At 34.7% G+C, this 22,669-nt stretch overlaps 1 protein-coding gene across 10 annotated transcripts in view; it reads right to left on the bottom strand.

Moving 5' to 3' along the window:
* Positions 1-22,669, bottom strand: part of LOC115219484 (protein transport protein Sec16A) — a 163,589-nt gene that overhangs the window by 76,193 nt on the left and 64,727 nt on the right. For 8 of the 10 annotated variants that reach the window (XM_036507765.1, XM_029789666.2, XM_029789672.2 and 5 more), the window contains exons 3-4: positions 6,789-6,809; positions 3,453-3,545 (exon numbers count right to left, since the gene is read on the bottom strand). In XM_036507765.1, coding sequence (XP_036363658.1) covers positions 3,453-3,545; positions 6,789-6,809 — 114 coding nt within the window. The remainder of the gene's footprint in view (positions 1-3,452; positions 3,546-6,788; positions 6,810-22,669) is intronic. The other 2 variants (XM_036507760.1, XM_036507761.1) reach the window with 1 other exon arrangement.

Below are 22,669 nucleotides of genomic sequence, written 5' to 3'. Positions count from 1 at the left end.
TCAGACTGGAGTCTGGTGCAGCCTCCTGGCTTCCCAGACCCCGGTCGAACCATCCAACCCATGCTAGCATGGAAAACAGATGTTTAAACGATGATGATGATGATCCCAGAATATTATTCTATACAGAATAATCTTGTCCAGAAATATAAAATTCAACTTTCACAATAGTACTTATCCAATAGCCAAAACATAAACTACTGCAGTGTTTTAGTTTTCATACAAAAGCTTACATAGGGATATACCCAGAGTTTAGTCATCACTATCTTTGTAAATTAATAAAATAGATTGAACTTTCTCAATATAAGACACACTGATAAACATTTGTGTATTTATTATATAACTTCACTATGGACATTAAACGAGGAGTCAAGTAAATGCTGTTATTTCTGGTTAACCCTACATTTTACAGCCACTGTGAAAGTGTATATAAAGCTACTTTTTCATGTTCAAGTATCATGTGTTCCTGGTAAAATTAATTAATTTACAAGTGCAGTAATAACTAAAATCTTTGAGCATATCCCATAACAAATTTTAGTATAATAGTCAAAACAGTATACTATTATATTAGTATAATATACTATTAATACTAGTATAATAGTCAAATTTTCTTGTCCTAAATTTACACATACTTTATCTTCCTCAAATAAACCTAACATAAATCACCACCATAAAGATAATTTTATTAACAACTTTGTAAGAGCAGAGTATAATTAATTTAATAAAACCCAGAATATTGAAGTTTTCTTTTCAATTGTAATGATAAAAAGTAACATCAACCCAGCTGAATTTTAATGCAAAAATATGAAATACACTGCCTTTCTCCACTTCTTAATAACTATTATATAAATCCACAGAGTTAGTAGATGGTAAAGAATATCTAATTTGATCTCAATAATGTTATAAGGCTACCAAAATCCCATTACCATACTCAACTAATTTAGTATAGACTCTACACATTAGTAGATTTATAGAGGTAGGACATATTCCACTGAAATAACTTTAGTATGTACCTTCTAGTTATTTTGCAAATCTTAGAGGAATGAAAGACATAAAAAATAGAATCAACTCTGGCAAGATTTGAACTCAGAATATAAAGGAGAAAAACTATCAGGTCATTAAGAATGAACTGTCTGATCCTAAACTGGAGGTTTATTTTACTTTATCTCAACAAAAAGCAATGCAGTTAATCAAAATATGCACCTAAATTGTCAACACAATTTTGCCATTTTATCATTAGCATATTTATGCTGGCAGCAAAGAATTCTGGAGAGCAAGAGGTGATGAAATCACAAGAGGCTGTTTTTGCATTTTCTTTAGATTTGAAGTTTTTTCCTTGCAAAAAGTTGTCTAATGCCAGGAAAACATGATAATAGCCAGTTGGTGCAAGGTCTAGTGAATATGGTGGATGACAAGAGTACTTCCAAGTTTAATTCCTGTAACTTAAGTAGCATTCTTTGTGCAACATGTTGTTGAGCATTGTCTTACAAGAGAACAAGCCTGTCTCTATTGACCAATCTCAGTTGTTTAATTGTAAGTTCACTCATCATTTCATCCAACTGGTTGATGCATACATCCGCTGTAATTGACTTACCAGGTCTCATGAAGCTGCAGTGGATGACACCAGTGCTGGACCACCAAATAGATGCCACTAGCTTTTTTTGATGAACATTCTTTTTTGGATTGTGTTTTGGTACTTTGTCTCTATCCAACAACTGTACAGAACGCTTGCTATTGTTGAAAAGAATCCATTTTTCATCACACATAACAATACAATGTAAAAATGGTTTGCTTTTATGCCATGACAGCAAAGAACAGCAGTTTCGGGATGATGTGTCATTTGATGCTAGTTCAGTTCATGTGGCACCCACTTGTCCAGTTTCTTTACCTTGCTCGTTTGTTTCAGATGGACCAATGCAGTTGAAATCGAAACATCAAACCTTGCTAACTTATGCATAGTTTGAGATGTATCCACTTCCACTACAGATTCCAGCTCATCATTATCTATCTTGGTCTCAGGTGAACAACAGGGTTTGATTTTCAAGAGTAAAGTCACCAGACTGGAACTTCTCAAACCATCGACATACAATGCGTTCATTTACCACATCTTCACCAAACACCTCATTGGTGTTTTGAGCTGTCTGGGATGCATCGGTTCCACAACAAAACTCATATTCATAAACAATACAAATTTTTGATCTATCCAAGGGCTTACAAAAATTGATTTACAAGAGAAAACTCACAATATAATCAGACACCATGAATTGCATTTCAAAAAGTGAGCATGTAACTCTTCAATGTTGTAAAACAAAAAATTGTCAAAATTGGTACATAAGAAAATCGGACATTCTTAATGACCTGATAATTAATAATCAATATTTAGTCCATTAATCTACGATTCCTACCACTCAGCTGCCTTACAAAACATTAACAATGTCTCAAAAGCCAGATCTACATTGATTCAATAACTCTTAAAATGCTAATTTTACTATCTGCAAAATAAAGCACCTAATTTTCAAAAAAATAACTTCCAACTGATAGAGTCTTCCATACTACAAATGCTGAAGCAAAATTCAGTAATATTTTGTAGAAGCACATTTTACTTGATAGAATAAAAACAGCTTCAACAATTTTTTTTTTTTCCTTTTTATTTCTTTACAGAAACAATTTTGAAAGATATTTAGTAAAAATACGAATTGAATAAAAGAAAATGTTTTTCTCTACAATTTAAAATCATACCCATATGTAAGGCAGCGTGAAACTTTGGAGAATTCAGTTAATTGACTAACTATAGTACATTTAATTGATTGAAAAAGAAACTAACTTCAGCATATTGTATCCAATCACTAACTACCAAACATGTTGATGAGGCAAGTGAAATCGAAATCGCTCAAAAATCAATGGAAATTGTAGTTGTGATACCAGTGCCAGTGGCATGTAAAAGAACCATCCGAACGTGGCTGTTGCCAGCGCCGCCCTGACTGGCCTCCGTGCTGGTGGCACGTGAAAAGCACCAATCCGATCATGGCCATTGACAGCCTCACCTGGCACCTGTGCCGGTGGCAAGTAAAAAGCACCCACTATACTCACGGAGTGGTTGGCGTTAGGAAGGACATACAGCTGTAGAAACACTGCCAGATCAGACTGGGCCTGGTGCAGCCTCCTGGCTTCCCAGACCCCAGTCGAACCATCCAACCCATGCTAGCATGGAAAGCTGACGTTAAACAATGATGATGATACTTATAGCACAACATCCACTAACTTACACTCCAATTATATTTCCTCCACCCTACTCCAAGCATGCACACACACACACACGTGTACATATACACTTCAAACTGATATACAATTGAAATTATACTGATTCAGAAATCTAATAATTACCAGGCAATGAAGTACATGATTTAATTATTGCATCACTTAATTAGGACTGTTTCCAATTAAATAAGACTTACCATATGGATCCTTGTGTCTACTATAATACTCTCTGTCATAACGGCTATAATCAAGTCGAGAGGAAGGACGCTCAGAGCGGGAATCAGTATCATCTACAAAGAAATTTTAAGAAATTCATGGCATTATACAAACAATAAAATCAATACCGGCAAGGTAGTAGCATATATCTTAACCTAACGATACATCATTTACCATTTTCTTTCAAATTAAATTCTTTCCAACTATTAGCTTTTAAAATCATGTTACTTTCCATCCAGTATCACTGATACTTTTTATCTTTTACACTGCAATCATGCTGGGGCACTGCCTTGTGGAATTTTTGTCAAATGAATTAACTCCAGACCTTATTTTCGTTTTTTTTAAAGCCTGGTACTTAATCTCTCAGTCTCTTTTACCAAGCCACTAAGTTATGGGGATGTAAACACACCAACACCAGTTGTCAAGCAGTGGTGGGGGGCAAACATACACAAAGACACATACATATATATATAAATGATAGGCTTCTTTCAATTTCTGTCTACCAAATCCACTCCCAAGGCTTTGACTGGTCCAAGGCTATAGAAGACACTTGACCAAGGTGCCACGCAGTGGAACTGAACCTGGGACCATGTAGTTGGGAAGCAAGCTTCTTACCACACAGCCATGCCCGTGCCTGATTTGATTTCTTTTCTTCAAGGATAAAATATGATTAAAAGAAAACAATGTCATTTCTTTTCATATTATAAAATACATAACACCTAGTTTCTAATTACAAGTCAAAGAAAAACCTAATCTTTTTCTTCCTGGGTTATGCATACATTGAAATAAACAGAATCAGGATCAACAACACAATGCAGTACTTTAAGATTCGACTCATCTGGCAGATGGCTCAAACATTTCCTATAATAAACTGTTCCACTTTTTTACCATGCTAACAGTATATTAAACCACAGAATGTACTAAGACATAGATACCCATTGAAGAAAGCCTATTACTTAAATGGAATATTTCTTAAAAGAAACTGTTTCCATTAAGTATTTGCAAAAGGTGATTAACTTTTCAACATAATTACACTAAAATATATAGTCATTCATTCATTTAAATCTTTAGTCATCTCTGGACCCTCTCTCTCATCTGTCAGCTAGTGTTTTGCAATGGAGAGAGATAAACTACTGAAACCAACATCACAATAAAGCCAAAAACATACAGCAAGGCACCTTGTCTAATTCCCAAACAATTCTGCCCTTCTCTGCTCTTACAGTAGTACTTTAGTTATCCACCTGACCCTCACTCCAAAAACCATGAAGGGCGAAGTTGACCTCAGTACAATCTGAATTCAGAATGCAGAAAGCCAGAACAAACATCACAAAGAATTCTATTCAATAAAGATTCTGCCAGTTGGCAACCATATATCTATACTATAATTAGTAACCTTCTATGTGATAAAATTAGCTTTACCAAATTGTTAAACTATGAAAAGCAACAATTCAATTTCTCAAAATGCTCAAGCTACTGGAATTTGGTAGAAAATGTTGCTGAACCTTGTAATTGAAAATGTATTTTGAACAATTATCTGTTTTATATATATATATATAATATAAATTAGAGGAAAAACCACTATTATGCAATTCAAACAATGATAGACATAAACCAAATCATAAATAAAATATAAAATATATTTTAAAACATATAACTAGATAACAAAAAGTACAAAAATTAATATATATATATATATATATATGTTCTACATTTATAACACAAGATAAAATACTAAAACATTTTTCCCACATTAATAATTATTATGCTTGTTCAAAATACAGTAACGTTGAGGTAAGCTCTTGGAAAGCCACCAAGTTTGTGACCCAGTTTAGTAACCTAAATAGTAACTGTAGTCAATTCACATCATTATATCACCTAACCCCCTTGGAAAAAAACAATCATCATAATGTTATTCTCCATATTCTGCTGTACCTAAGTAAGAAGCCAATATTTTATACAATAACATAGTCTGCATGCATAAAAGCATCTAGATATCAGCAATAGAAGAAACCCAAATATTGAATTTACAGACAAAAGGGAAAATTAATTACACAGAACTTACAAAATGACTGTTCGTCTATAAAATCTTTCAGATCTATCATATTGTTTTCTACCTTCATTTTACTAACTCACTTCCCAGTATAACTATGTTCATTTCTCATATCTTAAATTACCAAAGTTTAATGAGAGAGACATGCACTCTATGAATAAACATTCCATCACTGAAACTCTTCAATCTCTTGTTCTACATCCTTCATACTGTATTATTTTTTACTTCACTTACACCACAATTGTAACAGACAATGCTCTTCAGACCTTACTAGTAGCACTTTGTCACCCACTGCTCTAAACCCTGGCATATGATTCACATTATTACAAATGGATCCATCCTCCACATAAAAATACAGAGAATGGATTCCTCTATACACAATATGAACTGCAGATTTAACATTTAACAAACGATTACATCAACAAATTATACGAATATTTACTGAAATATTCCAGACAAAAGTTAATTATAAATGAAAGTAATTAAAAATATGGTTATTGTTTAGGAACAAAGAATTGAGGTCTACCAGCGGGGAAACCAATATTTAGGGATATTAGTGTTTAGTAGTGAGTAATAATGAAGCATCATCATAAAAGATTAAGTTAGCACTAACATAATCTTGATATAAGAGAAAAAAACTGAAGCATTAAGGGTGGAAGAAAAGATGAGAAATATTGAGGTTTATTTTATTTTGGCCTAAACAAACTGACTGGAATCAACAGTATAATTTTTCTTTATTATTAATATTTTTAGCAATGTAGAAATTCTTACAATTTATGAAAACAATTTGTAATATTTCAAAGTGCTTAAATGACAATGCTGAAAATGACAAAATTTAACTAGTGCTAATGACAATATCATTCTCTCTCTCTCTCACACACACACACACACATACACAACACACACGTGTGTGTACATAGATACACATCTAGATTTTACTTTTATATTTCAAAATTCATAAAGACAGTGAAAGCTATTGGATTACAACATTGATTACTGTGTTAGAAAAGTGCTCAAAATCCTAAAGAATAGCTGATTTGTTATTTTGGTCATTTGACAAGAGCTTTGTTTTTCGGCAGAGTTGAGGTGCATCTATTAATCTAGAAAAAGGATAAGTGAGGCTTGGTGAATTGACAGAAGTTAGTGCTTGTGCAGTTTAGAAACTATACAACACAAGAGGAAAAGGAAAAAATAAGGGAGGAGATAAGCAATAGCTAGTGTGAGAAAAAAGAAAGAAGGTGTTGTTGACAATTCTTCTTGAACCTACCATTTTCTTCTGGTGGAACAGCTGTAATAATTGAAAAGAAACTATCTTGAAAAATATACAACAAAAGGCGAAAATTTTTTTCTTTTCTAATGATTTCTCTACAGAGACACAAGACTACTTATTTCGGTTTTAGTTTTATTCAATAAAGGCCAGGACTTAATTTTATCAATCTGTTGAAAGTGAAGGGCACAACTGGCATTAGCCAAATGTAAACTCAGAACATTGAAGACATTTTGACTGATGCTCCGATTCTGCTATCCACCACTACATATTTACGTAACAAAATAATTCTGTTTCTAAGCCACTGGACATTTATAAAACTCATAACACATCTATTTATTTTATTAAATCCCCTATGAGTTGATGAACATTCAATGAAAAGATTTTGTAAAATGTTGAAAGCATAGTTTCACATTAGTTGAAAGCATATGCCAGAAAACAATTTAGTCAAAAGATATACTGAAAGAGAAAGTGAAAACATAGTAAAGAAAAGGTGGAATGTAAGCAAACTGTGATAAAGTCAAGGTACAACCCACCTACAGTTGCCAGGTTGAATAGGTAAAAGTCTGATTAAGAATAGAAAATCTTCCAAGTTTTAAATTAAATCATATTAATTAGAAATAAGTATGCCTCAAATTACATACTTCAATGTCTTAAAAACATGAATAATTGATTTTCCTTAATACAACAATAATCTTCTCATTTATAATTCACTGACGTGGAAGTATTTGGAACTGTTATAACAATAAAATATGTAAGTAAATATATTCATAAAGGTCAAGAAAAACTGACACATAACAAGGAAAAGATTTTTAAAAAAAACAGATGAAATTGATAAAATTATATCAATGACCAGTATGTTTCAACATCAAAAACAGTTGGAATTATTTTGGTTTAAATTACACGGTTCATATCTGCCTATGAACAAGTAGTGGTCAATTTAGAAAGTTTGGATGCTTGTTTCAAAAAAGACAAGCAAACTGGACAGATTATTGAGAGAAATAACTCTAATTATGGATGAGAGTTATCTTCAATTTCTCTGCAGTTTTCAAAGTATATAATCTGCTCTCCTGATTGTCTCAGAAAATTACACATCGGATAAAAGCAAGAAAATGCAGATTAACAGAAAATACAACACACACTCATTTATACAAATGTATTTCTTTTCTCCAACAGACAGGGAGTGTTCTTATCTAAGAACTTTATTAAACATATTTTAGGAGCTACATCATTTTAAAATATTAGAATTGCTATGGTAACATTCGTGCTAATTACAAAGAATATTCTGTCAAAATGGACTAGGCAGAGAATGAGTGAAAATACTATCAGACAATGGAGGGTGTACACATTTCTGTAATGCCACATCAGTTACAAAGATTTCAGATTGTTTGCTCTTTGCTACATCATTGCAGTAGCTGCGCTGTTATTTAGAGCATTTGAAAAACAATTTTCAGTTGGTATAATGAATCTATTAGGGGGTTAATGAATTCCCTGGTCTCATACATACTAAGCAAAACTGTGAGCTTACTTCAAATAATTAACTGGCCAAGGCAATACCTAACAAGGCTAATGTGAACAATGGAATACAAAATGAATTAATTATTCAAGATCATGGAAGTTTTAAAGACAATAAATATTTTTTTATTTTTATGAAAAAGAGATATATGAAATATAGAGCAACAGGCAGCTTTCCAAGAAATGAAACAAGTAATACATATTAAAGTAGTATTATGATTTATTACCAATATCCAAAGCTATCTTGTTTGTATGGTGTTGCTCTATTTATGCTCATAAAGATAAAAACATTGCAGTAACCTCACCTGCCATAATTGTTTTACTCTTTTCCTGGCAGAGAAGGGAAGAATTTATTCTGTATTAGGCCTTCCATTTAATCTTGTTAATGGTGCAACATGCAACATTTCAATACAAAATGAAAAGAGTGTCTAAATCATTCAAACTGATATTATTAGGAATGATTTACCATGCCTTGTCATTTCCTTTCAGAAGCATTCTCTAGTTAGTTTATTATATTTTCTTATGGCTTCCATGGTTCCTTTAACAATCTCCCACAATTTCAATGATTTTTTTTTTTTTGGTCAATATTTAGTAACTTAATACTTCTTATGTGCAAAGAGAAACAGATAACATTTTTATTATTACTTAAAATTTTCTTACTATATATATGTGGTCTGATAAATAAGTATCTGGACTGTTGCTATTGTAATGAACCTAAAGCACACAGAGTGAAGCCGCTTGGCACAGATTGACCTTGAGCTCTACTGTGCATGTGCACCAAGTTTTAATGCTCTAGCTCACTTCCACTGTTTACAGCAATGCTTAGAAGGAAGGTGTGCAGCATATAATCATCACACTGACCATGACAAAGAAAGTTGAACAGAAAATCTACATCAAATTTTGCCAAAAGCTTGGCAATACCTGCTCAAAGGCCTATGCAAAGTTTTCAAAAAGTCTTCCTTGTTTTCGATATAATCAAGGTGATTTTGTGCAACTGAAACCCAATCTTTTGACAGTAAGTTTTTTTCTAAAGTGAGACTAAACATTGTTTCTCAAACAGAAGAGTGCTTAGTTCCTGATTTATGGCCCCAGACAACAACTATCTGAATTAGGCAGATCACACTTGACTATAGTTGCATTGACTTGCAGTACAGGAGTATTAAGAGTTAAAACTCTCTACTTTATCATTCAATGAATCTGTAGTCAATGAAACTGCAACACCTTCAGGAACTTCACGATATTAAATACAGATAAAAAGTCCAATATACAAATAATATCATACCAATAAGAAAGAAAAACAAAGCAGAAAAAGATTATTTGGTTTAATCCACCCTTCAACCTTTAGTTCTGTACACCTGTAGCCAACCATTTCTTCAAAATCCTAGAAAGACATTTCTACCCTAACCATAAGTATCTCAAATTGTAAGAAAAACACAAAATACTGTATTCTACAACCAGCAACTTTGAGAAAACTATAGCTAATTACAACCACTTAAATATATCTAAATATGAAAACCAAAACCATACACCGAATCTAATCAAATGCAATTTCAACACTCCTTTGTGCTACCCTCTAAATAGAGACTGCTTCATTTGTAATACTTATAGCACAAAGTTAATTACTAACACCAATTAAGTTTGACAGTTAATCAGTTATTCAAAACAAGGTATTAACACATATTCATTTAATGAAACAACTGAAGTATATAGTTAGATAAGGTTATCAACATAAATTATTAATTAAATTTTTTTGTTGTTGCTTGAGTAAATAAAGTGATTTATTTTTTAAAAAAACATGGATTATTTTAAGGATACAATTTTATATGACACTTTCAGACAATATTCAGTCACTTTTAGCCATTAATAAGTTTTTAAACAGGTTTCCATCAGTTTCCACAAGGCTTTGGTCAGCTTGGAGCTATAGTAGCAGACACTTGCCCAAGATGCCACACAGTGGGACTGAAACTGAGACCATTTGCTTCAAAAGCAAACTCCTTAACCACACCTATTTTATATAGATACACACATGCTTTTATATGTATCTATAGATTATACTTATATATACATAAATCATTTAGATCACTGATATATATAAATGATACTGAAATATTTCTCTGATTATTTTCTCCAAGGTCAAGCTCACATTCTCTAATTTATCCTTAAAACATTAATAAATAATATCACCAAATTCTAACTCAACACTTGAGGAATATCAAACATAATGCTTGAAAGCTAAAGCAAGAAAAAAGAAGTTCTTCTGAAGAGGTTCATTAATAAACAAGAAATCCAAAAGTGCATCATATGAACAGGAAATCTTTTGACAGTAAGTTGATTCTAAAGTGAGACTAAACATTCTTTCTCAAACAGAAGAGTGCTTAGTTCCTGATTTAGGGTGCCACACAACAACTATCTGAATTATGCAGATCACACTTGACAATAGCTGCATTGACTTGCAGTACAGGAGTTTTAAGATCACACTTGACTATAGGCTCAGGAGTGGCTGTGTGGTAAGTAGCTTACCTACCAACCACATGGTTCCAGGTTCAATCCCACAGTGTGGCACCTTGGGCAAGTGTCTTCTACTATAGCCTCGGGCCGACCAAAGCCTTGTGAGTGGATTTGGTAGATGGAAACTGAAAGAAGCCCATCGTATATATGTATATATGTGTGTGTATATATGTTTGTGTGTCTGTGTTTGTCTCCCCAACATCGCTTGACAACTGATGGTGGTGTGTTTACGTCCCTGTAACTTAGTGGTTCAGCAAAAGAGACTGATAGAATAAGTACTAGGCTTCTAAAGAATAAGTCCTGGGGTTGATCTGCTCGACTAAAGGCGGTGCTCCAGCATGGCTGCAGTCAAATGACTGAAACAAGTAAAAGCATATATATATATATATATATATATATATATATATATATATATATATATATATATATATATATATATATATATCTGTATATGCATACAGAGTTATATTTCCTGTGTATCTGCCAGCATATGCATATGTGTATGTATGTCTGTGTGCACACACACACACACACACACATATATATACATACATACACATACATTTTTTTTCAGTTCAAGTAACTATATACACATATAGGTACGTTTATGGGCCAGTGAGCAATATGCATAAGTATTTGTATATATTTCACATACATAAAAAGAGTCATATATACATACACACGTTTCTACACTTGTATATTTGTATATGTATGATAGCATGTCTACCTGTATTTGTATATAGGTGAAATTTTACAAATATGTGTGTATAATGTGTATATATGGGTGCAATGGGTAAATTGTCACCATTTTATATTTTTAATTTTGCACATGCACATTGTTTTTAATTTTGTTGACTACACAGTATGGTAGGGTCAGTTGGGCATTGTCTGTGAGAAAAACAGCACCATGACGCAATTCACTCCGACATAAATTTGGAAACAACATGCTGCACTGCTTGACATTCGTGCTAGAAGTTCCAATATGAACATTTCAGAGTATTTGGGTGTCTAAGGACACGTACTGAGAATGATAAAAATCAAACATCCTGTCACATCACAAACAATGGTGACATTATGCCTCAATTCATCTTCCCACATGGCCTCAGACTCGATACAGGGGCCTGTAATCAAGTGCCTGGGGGAGGTAGTACTGCCTTGGGTCAAGAGGGTAGCAGCTGGAAGACCCTGCATCTTCCATGCCACGCAAGTACGAGAACCCAATCATGGTTAGCAGACAATTTCTGCAACCACATCAACCCTAACAACTGGCCACCTAACTCCCCTGACTGCAAGCCCCTTGATTATTATGTGTGGGGGACAGTTGAGTGAGAGACCAATAAAACTCCTTGTAAGATGAACTGAAGGCAAGGATTATGGCAGCATTCACCAACTTAAACAAGGAGACCTTGCAGAAGTGTTGCAGGAAATTTTGATGTTGTCTGGAGGCTGTGGTTGAAGCCAATGGCAATTTTATTGAATAAGTTTACTCTCTAATACTTCAAGATATTTTTATGTAATTTTGGTAACTATATCTGTTAAAATGAGATGTTAGTAATATTAGATGACAGTTTATTCATTGTACCCTGATTTAGATGACAGTTTATTCATTGTACCCTGATTTAGATGACAGTTTATTCATCATACCCTGTATATCAGTTTTTACCTATGTATATAAAAATATCTACAAATGTAAAAACAAAAAGAAATGGCCTGAGAACTTTATAATGAACAAAAGAAAAAAAAATGTACGTTTTTTTATACATTCTTTCACCATGAGGAAGTGCTCAAAGCATTTTATTGCCTTTTGTTTTTTAATACAAATTTACTCATGAAACCTCCTCTAGAGCTTTTCAATATGTATTTATGTATATGGATATTGTCTGTTCATTTTACAATCGTATTTTTTCTGTACTAGCACAGGTTGGGCATATTTTAGTGAGACACTGTTTTACCTGTTTTTCAAGTAAGGGAAATTTTTCTTTTACATGTCATTAAAGGCATGAGATGAACAGATGATTTGTTGGCAGAAGCGACAACACTAGTTGTAGCAAATGACATTCATAGGCACAATTACAAACAAACAAACAGATACACAAGCACATATGTGTGTGTGTGTGTGTTGGTAAAAACGGTAAGATAACAAAAGAAAGAAAGAGACCTCAATATTATGTAAATAGAGGAATTTATCTGTAATATATATATATATATAGTACAAAGTAAGATAGGGGTTATGAGGGTAACCCACTATGGGACATCAGTTATCCAATATACTGCTGGTGAAGCACCCAAATGCCAAATACATAAATGCTTATAATTCCAAAGTAATTAATTCATTTATTGTATCGGATGGGCGAAGGTAAAATATGTGACAATTATTCAATAGCTAAGATAAAACTCTGAGTTTCGGATGCCGAGGTGGAAATCCACACCACCATCTCTTCGGTTATCTGGCCATTTGAAAAACGCTATGAAAAAAGACCGTTATCTATTATGCTGGCTACAACCTAATGATGCCAACTGGCAATACCAGTTTTTTGGGTTGAACTGAACCATGCTGATATATAATAAATAACAGTCTTTTTTCATAGCATTTTTCAGATGGCCAGATAACCGAAGAGATGGTGGCGTGGATTTCCACCTCAGCATCCGAAACTCAGAGTTTTATCTTGGCTACTGAATAATTGTCACATTATTTTACATATATATATATATATATATATATATTTCCTCTACCAAATTCACTCACAAGGCTTTAGCTGACCCAGGGCTATAGTAGTAGACACTTGCACAAAGTGCGATGCAGTGGGACTGAAACTAAAACCATGACAGCAATGCTAACTCCTTAACTACAGAACCACAGATATAAATAAACACGTATACATGTGTGTGTGTGTGTGTGTGTGTGTATTCAAAGGTGTGTGTATTTAAAGGTGTGTGTGTGTGTGTAATTTGTACATGTGTGTGTGTATATACAGTAATAACAATCATAATCCTTTGATGGAATTTATATTTTAATGCATCACTACATGCATTTCCACAAATTACATGCTATATCAGCATGGCCCAGTACAACCCAAAAAACTGGTATCGCCATTTGGCATCATTAGGTTGTAGCCAGCGTAATAGAATAGAAGCTTTTATATGCATATCCAAAACGTTTCACTCAAAGGATACATATATATATATATATATCATCATCATCATCATCGTTTAACGTCTGCTTTCCATGCTAGCATGGGTTGGACGGTTCAACTGGGGTCTGGCAAGCCCGAAGGCTGCACCAGGCCAGTCAGATCTGGCAGTGTTTCTACAGCTGGATGCCCTTCCTAACGCCAACCACTCCGAGAGTGTAGTGGGTGATTTTATGTGCCACCGACACAGGTGCCAGACGAGGCTGGCAGACGGCCACGCTCAGATGGTGTTTTTTATGTGCCACCGACACAGGTGCCAGACGAGGCTGGCAGACAGCACATGCATATATGAGTACAGGACACCACAAATAAACGTAGAACACAACAAGAAACGAAAACATAAAACCAAACAAGGAAACGGACTTTTTTTAACAACGAAAAAACAGAGTACAAGACAACCAACACAAGGAACATTCCCCTTCTTCAGCTGCCCCTGTTTCGACTCAATGTATGTTTCGTATATATATATATATATATACAGGGTGTCCCAGAAATCGCACACCACCCTGGTTTCATAAAAGAATACACCCTTACTGATTTCAAAAACACGTTATTGAAATTAATTACAACAAATGCTCAAATTGAGCAACCTCTACAATAAAACATGCCAAAAAAATATAATAAAATAAAATACTTTAATTATTTTAAATGATAACCAGAAAGGTACGTGACTTTTGGGACACCCTGTATATATATATATATATATATATATATGTATGTATATATATAGTAAAAAGTAAGATAGGGGTTATGAGGGTAACCCACTATGGGATATCAGTTATCCAATATACTGCCGGTGAAGCACCCAAATGCCAAATACATAAATGCTTATAATTGCAAAGCAATTAAGTCATTTATTGTATCGGATGGGCGAAGGTAAAATATTTTACCGTAAATTCATAATACAAATAAGAAAATGGAGGAACAAATTCAAATGGTAATATCTGAAAGTTGATGACTGAAATGAATTTGTTCCTCCATTTTCTTATTTATATATATATATATATACTAGCAGCTAAGCCCGGTTTCACCCAGTCTGTTTGGATGATGTGGCTGTGATCATTTTCAGTTTAGGAAAAAAAAATACAAACCATATTTCAATCTATGCACCCGTCTCCACGCCATTCTTCATGTAAATCCACCCAGCCGTTTAGCTGCAAACCTCAAGACAAGAAAGAATATAATGACCGCCCATGTCCAATTTATATTATAGAATATATATATATAATATACACACACACTAGACTACTCGTGACCTGTTGGTTTCAGGAAAGTCTTAGTTTCCCAGAGCTTTGTTTCGTGGGTTTTTTCTTTCTTTTTTCTAGGTTATTTCACATGCTTTCAATGAATGTGACATCAAAATCACACATACACGGCTCCTTTCCCCCAGAAAAAGGAAAGATTTGGCTGTTATTTCTTGCATGCCCTGCTACCACATAACAGGTATTTTGTGTCCTTTATCGAAAATAGCTGCTATGTGGTAACAGGGCGTGATAGAAATAGCAGCCAAATCTTTGGAGGTGAGATACGTTGAATGCACTTGAAAAAAACCAATGGAAGAAAATTATTTCACACCAAGGTAACAAATGGGTCTTTTATGAAATATTTACTGTATTTCTAAAGTCATTTTCACTTAAAAATATTTTTTAAATATGCCAAATAAGAGTTATGTAATTTTTTTCACTTGAAATAATTTAAAAAACATTAAAATATTGTCAGTTTAAAGAAAGCTAAAATATAAATAATTACTGTACAAATAACTTACATTTTTGAAATCACATTTGCTTAAAAGTATTTCTAAATGTTTAAAAAAAGCAAAAATAGAAACATTCACTGTAAGAACTTGTATTTTTTCATTGGCAAGTTAGTCATAATGTGTTTAATCTAAAGGTTAGAGTTTCTTCCCTTTCTGGATGAAGTTAAATTCGGAATATTTTCCCATTATGCACCATTTTGAGTATCTATACCCCAAACATCTCAATAACTACTGGTCTGATTTACACGAAACTTGTTTCATTCCGTTCGTATTAACATTTCAGGGACAACTTAATTCATAGTATTTTCCTATTATGCGCCAGTTTGGTTGTGTAACATTGCAAGCAAGCAAGCTTGAACTTCACTTTTATTAGTATAGATATATATATAAGTTTGTGTATATCATTATCATCATCATTTCATGTCCACTTTTCCATACTTGTATGCGTCAGACAGAATTTGTTGAAACAGATTTCTTACAACTAGATGCCCTTCATGTCATCAATTCTCATCAGTTTCCAGGCAATGCAATATTTCCCCATGGCCAGACATGCTTTTCATGGAAGACTGAAAATGAACACCAATTATATGATGATGATGCTCATTTACAACTACCATGTGGTGTCAAGAAAAGGATATACACAAACACACACACTTAAGCTTTACCCGCAGTGAATTATTCACTGCAGCCCTTCGCTTCAGGAGTCTCTTAGTGTGCCGGAACCAAGACATTTGAAATTTTATTCCCGATGTAATCAGTAAGACTAAGCACGTGTCTGTCTTGACACAGAGAGCTGGGGTTAGTCTTGCGGTTTGCATCTCAAGGACCGAATGTACTGAAGAAGTCACGGACACTTGAATTATGCAAGTAATTCTTTTGTTAAGACCGAAACCGAGGTATGCATTTAAGTCTGTTTTTTATTTATTTTTCATATGTCCTGCCCGCCAAATTTGGTTCTGGTGTTCGCTGAATTCTTCTCTAGAGAATTTCCCTTGTAGTTTGATCGTTGATGATCTATTTCTAGCATTCTGGCGGCTACCTAGCAGGCCAGCCCTGCCAATATACACATATATTTGAATTTTCTCTGACTCCTCAGATTTTTTGAATGCTGGACTACTGGTTTTAAATTGATATTAAAATTAATATTAATTTATCTCCCTCATTTTAAATATTTAAATAAATACGTTCCCTAGTAGTAAGCTTTACTCGCAGTGAATTATTCACTGCAGCCCTTCGCTTCAGGAGTCTCTTAGCGCGCCGGAACCAAGACATTTGAAATTTTATTCCCGATGTAATCAGTAAGACTAAGCACGTGTCTGTCTTGACACAGGGAGCTGGGGTTAGTCTTGCGGTTTGCATCTCGAGGACCGAATGTACTGAAGAAGTCACGGACACTTGAATTATGCAAGTAATTCTTTTGTTAAGACCGAAACCGAGGTATGCATTTAAGTCTGTTTTTTATTTAATTTTTCATATGTCCTGCCCGCCAAATTTGGTTCTGGTGTTCGCTGAATTCTTCCTCTAGAGAATTTCCCTTGTAGTTTGATCGTTGATGATCTATTTCTAGCATTCTGGCCGGCTACCTAGCAGGCCAGCCCTGCCAATATACACATATATTTGAATTTTCTCTGACTCCTCAGATTTTTTGAATGCTGGACTACTGGTTTTAAATTGATATTAAAATTAATATTAATTTATCTCCCTCAATTTTTAATATTTAAATAAATACGTTCCCTAGTAGTAAGCTTTACCCGCAGTGAATATTCACTGCAGCCCTCGCTTCAGGAGTCTCTTAGTGTGCCGGAACCAAGACATTTGAAATTTTATTCCCGATGTAATCAGTAAGACTAAGCACGTGTCTGTCTTGACACAGAGAGCTGGGGTTAGTCTTGCGGTTTGCATCTCAAGGACCGAATGTACTGAAGAAGTCACGGACACTTGAATTATGCAAGTAATTCTTTTGTTAAGACCGAAACCGAGGTATGCATTTAAGTCTGTTTTTTATTAATTTTTCATATGTCCTGCCCGCCAAATTTGGTTCTGGTGTTCGCTGAATTCTTCCTCTAGAGAATTTCCCTTGTAGTTTGATCGTTGATGATCTATTTCTAGCATTCTGGCCGCTACCTAGCAGGCCAGCCCTGCAATATACACATATTTGAATTTTCTCTGACTCCTCAGATTTTTTGAATGCTGGACTACTGGTTTTAAATTGATATTAAAATTAATATTAATTTATCTCCCTCAATTTTTAATATTTAAATAAATACGTTCCCTAGTAGTAAGCTTACCCGCAGTGAATTATTCACTGCAGCCCTTCGCTTCAGGAGTCTCTTAGCGCGCCGGAACCAAGACATTTGAAATTTTATTCCCGATGTAATCAGTAAGACTAAGCACGTGTCTGTCTTGACACAGGGAGCTGGGGTTAGTCTTGCGGTTTGCATCTCGAGGACCGAATGTACTGAAGAAGTCACGGACACTTGAATTATGCAAGTAATTCTTTTGTTAAGACCGAAACCGAGGTATGCATTTAAGTCTGTTTTTTTTATTTATTTTTCATATGTCCTGCCCGCCAAATTTGTTCTGGTGTTCGCTGAATTCTTCCTCTAGAGAATTTCCCTTGTAGTTTGATCGTTGATGATCTATTTCTAGCATTCTGGCCGGCTACCTAGCAGGCCAGCCCTGCCAATATACACATATATTTGAATTTTCTCTGACTCCTCAGATTTTTTGAATGCTGGACTACTGGTTTTAAATTGATATTAAAATTAATATTAATTTATCTCCCTCAATTTTTAAATATTTAAATAAATACGTTCCCTAGTAGTAAGCTTTACCCGCAGTGAATTATTCACTGCAGCCCTTCGCTTCAGGAGTCTCTTAGCGCGCCGGAACCAAGACATTTGAAATTTTATTCCCGATGTAATCAGTAAGACTAAGCACGTGTCTGTCTTGACACAGAGAGCTGGGGTTAGTCTTGCGGTTTGCATCTCGAGGACCGAATGTACTGAAGAAGTCACGGACACTTGAATTATGCAAGTAATTCTTTTGTTAAGACCGAAACCGAGGTATGCATTTAAGTCTTTTTTTTATTTAATTTTTCATATGTCCTGCCCGCCAAATTTGGTTCTGGTGTTCGCTGAATTCTTCCTCTAGAGAATTTCCCTTGTAGTTTGATCGTTGATGATCTATTTCTAGCATTCTGGCCGGCTACCTAGCAGGCCAGCCCTGCCAATATACATATAATATATATATATATATATATATATATATATATATACCCATGCTAGCATGGAGAGCAGACATTAAACGATGATGGTGATGATATATATATATACTCTTTCTCTTTTACTCTTCTACTTGTTTCAGTCATTTGACTGTCGCCATGCTGGAGCACCGCCTTTTGTCGAGCAAATCGACCCCCAGGACTTATTCTATCAGTCTCTTTTGCCGAACCGCTAAGTTACGGGGGTGTAAACACACCAGCATCGGTTGTCAAGCGATGCTGGGAGGGGGGGGACAAACACAGACACACAAACACACACACACACATATATATATATTATATATATATATATATATATATATATATACATACACATATATACGACAGGCTTCTTTCAGTTTCCGTCTACCAAATCCACTCACAAGGCTTTGGTCGGCCCGAGGCTATAGTAGAAGACACTTGCCCAAGGTGCCACGCAGTGGGACTGAACCCGGAACCATGTGGTTCATAAGCAAGCTACTTACCACACAGCCACTCCTACGCCTATATATATATATATATATATATATATATATATATATATATATACTGTTGTGGCCAAAAGTTTGGAACATAAGTCTGAAAATTAGAATTTTGATATTAAATGCCCTAAGTTATATTTGGTTGAAACATATATTGGGCATAACAATTTTAATTTTTAAAAAATATTCCAAACTTTTGGCCACAACTATATATATATGTATATATATGCCTTTGAAATGCGGAGTAGATGAAACAGGGACAACTGATGAAGGGGAATATTCTTTACGTTTCTCTGTTTGCCTTTTTCATTGTTCGAAAAAAAGTTCGCTTTCAATGTTTTTGTTTCTCATTGTGTCCAACGTTTTTTTGATGTCCTATACCCATATATGCATGTATATATACATATAGATGTAGGTATGTACATATATGTATGTATATATGCATATATTTATATATTATTTATATTATATATATATATTTATATATATATCATTATTTAATGTTCCTATTCTATGCTGGAATGCACTGGATGGGTCAACAGGATCTGACTAGCCTGAGGGTTATTTTGGTTTCCAGTGTCTGCTTCGGTAAGTTTCTATGGCACGTCTTTCTCAATGCTAACCACTCAGTCCTTTTTTTTTTTTGTGCCACCAGCACTAATGAGGTTACCAAGTACCTTGGAAAACAAGCCCCCTTGATATGGCTTTGTGCCAGTGCTGAGAGGCTAAATCACAAAAGAGGGGTAGGAACTACTATGGAGGAGACACATGGCTACCACCACAGAAAAGAGAAAATGGATGATGGAGATTTGGTATCAGGACATACAGACAAGGTATAAGAAGACGGATAAAGGGAGAAAAAGGAGAACCAAAGGATGACTGGGTAGGTAGGTAGGTAGGTTTGTGAGAGTGTGAAAGCAGAGTTATAAAGAGTAGAAATCAAGTGAAATTTGAAAGAACATGACTGTCACAACATTCCAGTTTCCATCAACCATATCAACTCACAAGGCTTTGGTTGGTTAGCCTACGATTGGTGTATAGGACATTTACTTCCCATGGACAATAACCCCACCCAGGGCCAATTACCCCTGAGGACAACAGATGATTTAAAACTTCTTAATATATTGGAGAAGGTGTAATTAACCAAAGTGGGTAATTGTCCTAGTGGGTAGCTGTTATCAGGAGGAATAGTCCTAATATGCAAGGCTGTGGCAGAAAACACATATCCCAGCTACCCCATAGCAGAATACAGAGACCACATGGTTGGGAAGCAAGATCCTTAATCACACAGCTCTGTCAGAACCTATTATATATATATATATATATATATATATATATATATATATATATATAATATATATATATATATATATATATATACAAGTTCTGATCAATAAGTACCCAGATTGTTGCCATAGTAATGAAGCTAAAACATATAGAGTGAAGCTGCTTGGCAAAGATTGACCTGGAACTAAGTTTTAAAATTCTAGCTCACTTCTACTGTTTACAGCAGTGCCTGGAAGGAAGGTGTGCAGTATATGATCATCGCATTGACCATGACAACACCTGCTCAGAGGCCTACGCAAAGTTGGAGAAAGTGTATGGAGAGGAGTGTATGAGCCGCACACAAATGTACAAGTAGTTCAGATGTTTCAAAGATGGCCAAAGAACGTCTATGTTGACGTATGTGCTGGAAGACCCGCAACCAGTAGAACTGAAAAAAACATCACAGATGTGCATGCAACTATGAAAGGAAATCATCAAATCACCATCCGTGAGTTATCAGAGGATGTGCAGCTTAGTTACAATTCAGTTCAGTCCATTATCACTGAAGATTTGGGTATGAGATGCATGTCTGCCAAGTTTGTGCCAAAGCTGCTTTCAGCTGACCAAAAAGACACTCAGGTTTCAGTTGCACAAGATCACCTATTTTATATCGAGAACAAGGAAAACTTTTTGAAAACATTGCATAGGCCTCTGAGCAAGTATTGCCAAGCTTTTGGCAAAATTTGATGTAGATTTCCTGCTCAACTCTCTTTGTCATGGTCAACACATCAATCATATGCTACACACCTTCCTTCAAAGCATTGCTGTAAACAGTGGAAGTGAGCTAGAACATTAAAACTTGGTGTGCGTGCACAGCAGAGTTCAAGGTCATTCTGTGCCAAGCGGCTTCACTCTGTGTGTTTTAGGTTCATTACAATAGCAACAGTCCAGATACTAACTGATCAGACTACACATACACACACATATTATTTAAAATAGTTTGATTCAGTTCTATGCATCCTAAAGTTTCACAGGCCCCTAACAGGAGCCTGTCACTTTCAGGCTTTGGATTACCAAATCAGCAATAGGTGATGTTGTTTTTAAATAATGCATGTTGCGTACCCTTTTCTTTCATTTGTCCACTCACTCATATATGTGTATATATATTATATATATATATATCGTCCACGAGATCCAGAGATTCTCAGTACAGAAGACAGAAGTGCTCAAAAGATCCAAACTTAGACTCCAATCTCTTTACAGGGAATCGAGTCCACAGGGTAAAGAAAGGCAATTCGGGATCAAGTTGAGCTGAAATATAATAGTTTGGGTATGAAATACAAAATATGTATATATGTATACATGCAAAGCGAGAGAATGCAAAAGAGTGGAGAGTTTCAGACGAATATTTAAGTATAAATATAACAATTGAGCTTTCTCTTACATGTATACATATTTTGTATTTCATACCCAAACTATTATATTTAATATATCAAATTTGTTTATCCACATAATTTGCCTCTCTCTCTCTCACCATATATATATATATGCTTATGTAATTGTATATATTAACATATACAATATCCATTTTTCCATGCCAGCATGTTATTCAGCTATTTTTTCTTTATTGGATGCCCTTCCAGACACTAACCCTTACCTATCTTTTGATTACACACAACTTCAAAGATATGAAACAAGAGGAGAAGTAATTGAGAGGAGTAGTACGAACAACACTAGCACCTAAACAACATGATAGCACAAACGTAAACACACGCATATATGTATGTATACCACGCTTCCTTTTAAATTCACTACTAAATTCACTACTAAATTCCTACTAAATTCACCCAGAAGGCTTTGCACAGCCTAGTCTATAGTAGAAGACACGTGTTCAAGGTGTC

Source organism: Octopus sinensis, linkage group LG1, assembly GCF_006345805.1.
Source record: "Octopus sinensis linkage group LG1, ASM634580v1, whole genome shotgun sequence".
Lineage (NCBI taxonomy): Eukaryota > Metazoa > Mollusca > Cephalopoda > Octopoda > Octopodidae > Octopus > Octopus sinensis.
This window is presented reverse-complemented; position numbering and strand designations above follow the sequence as displayed.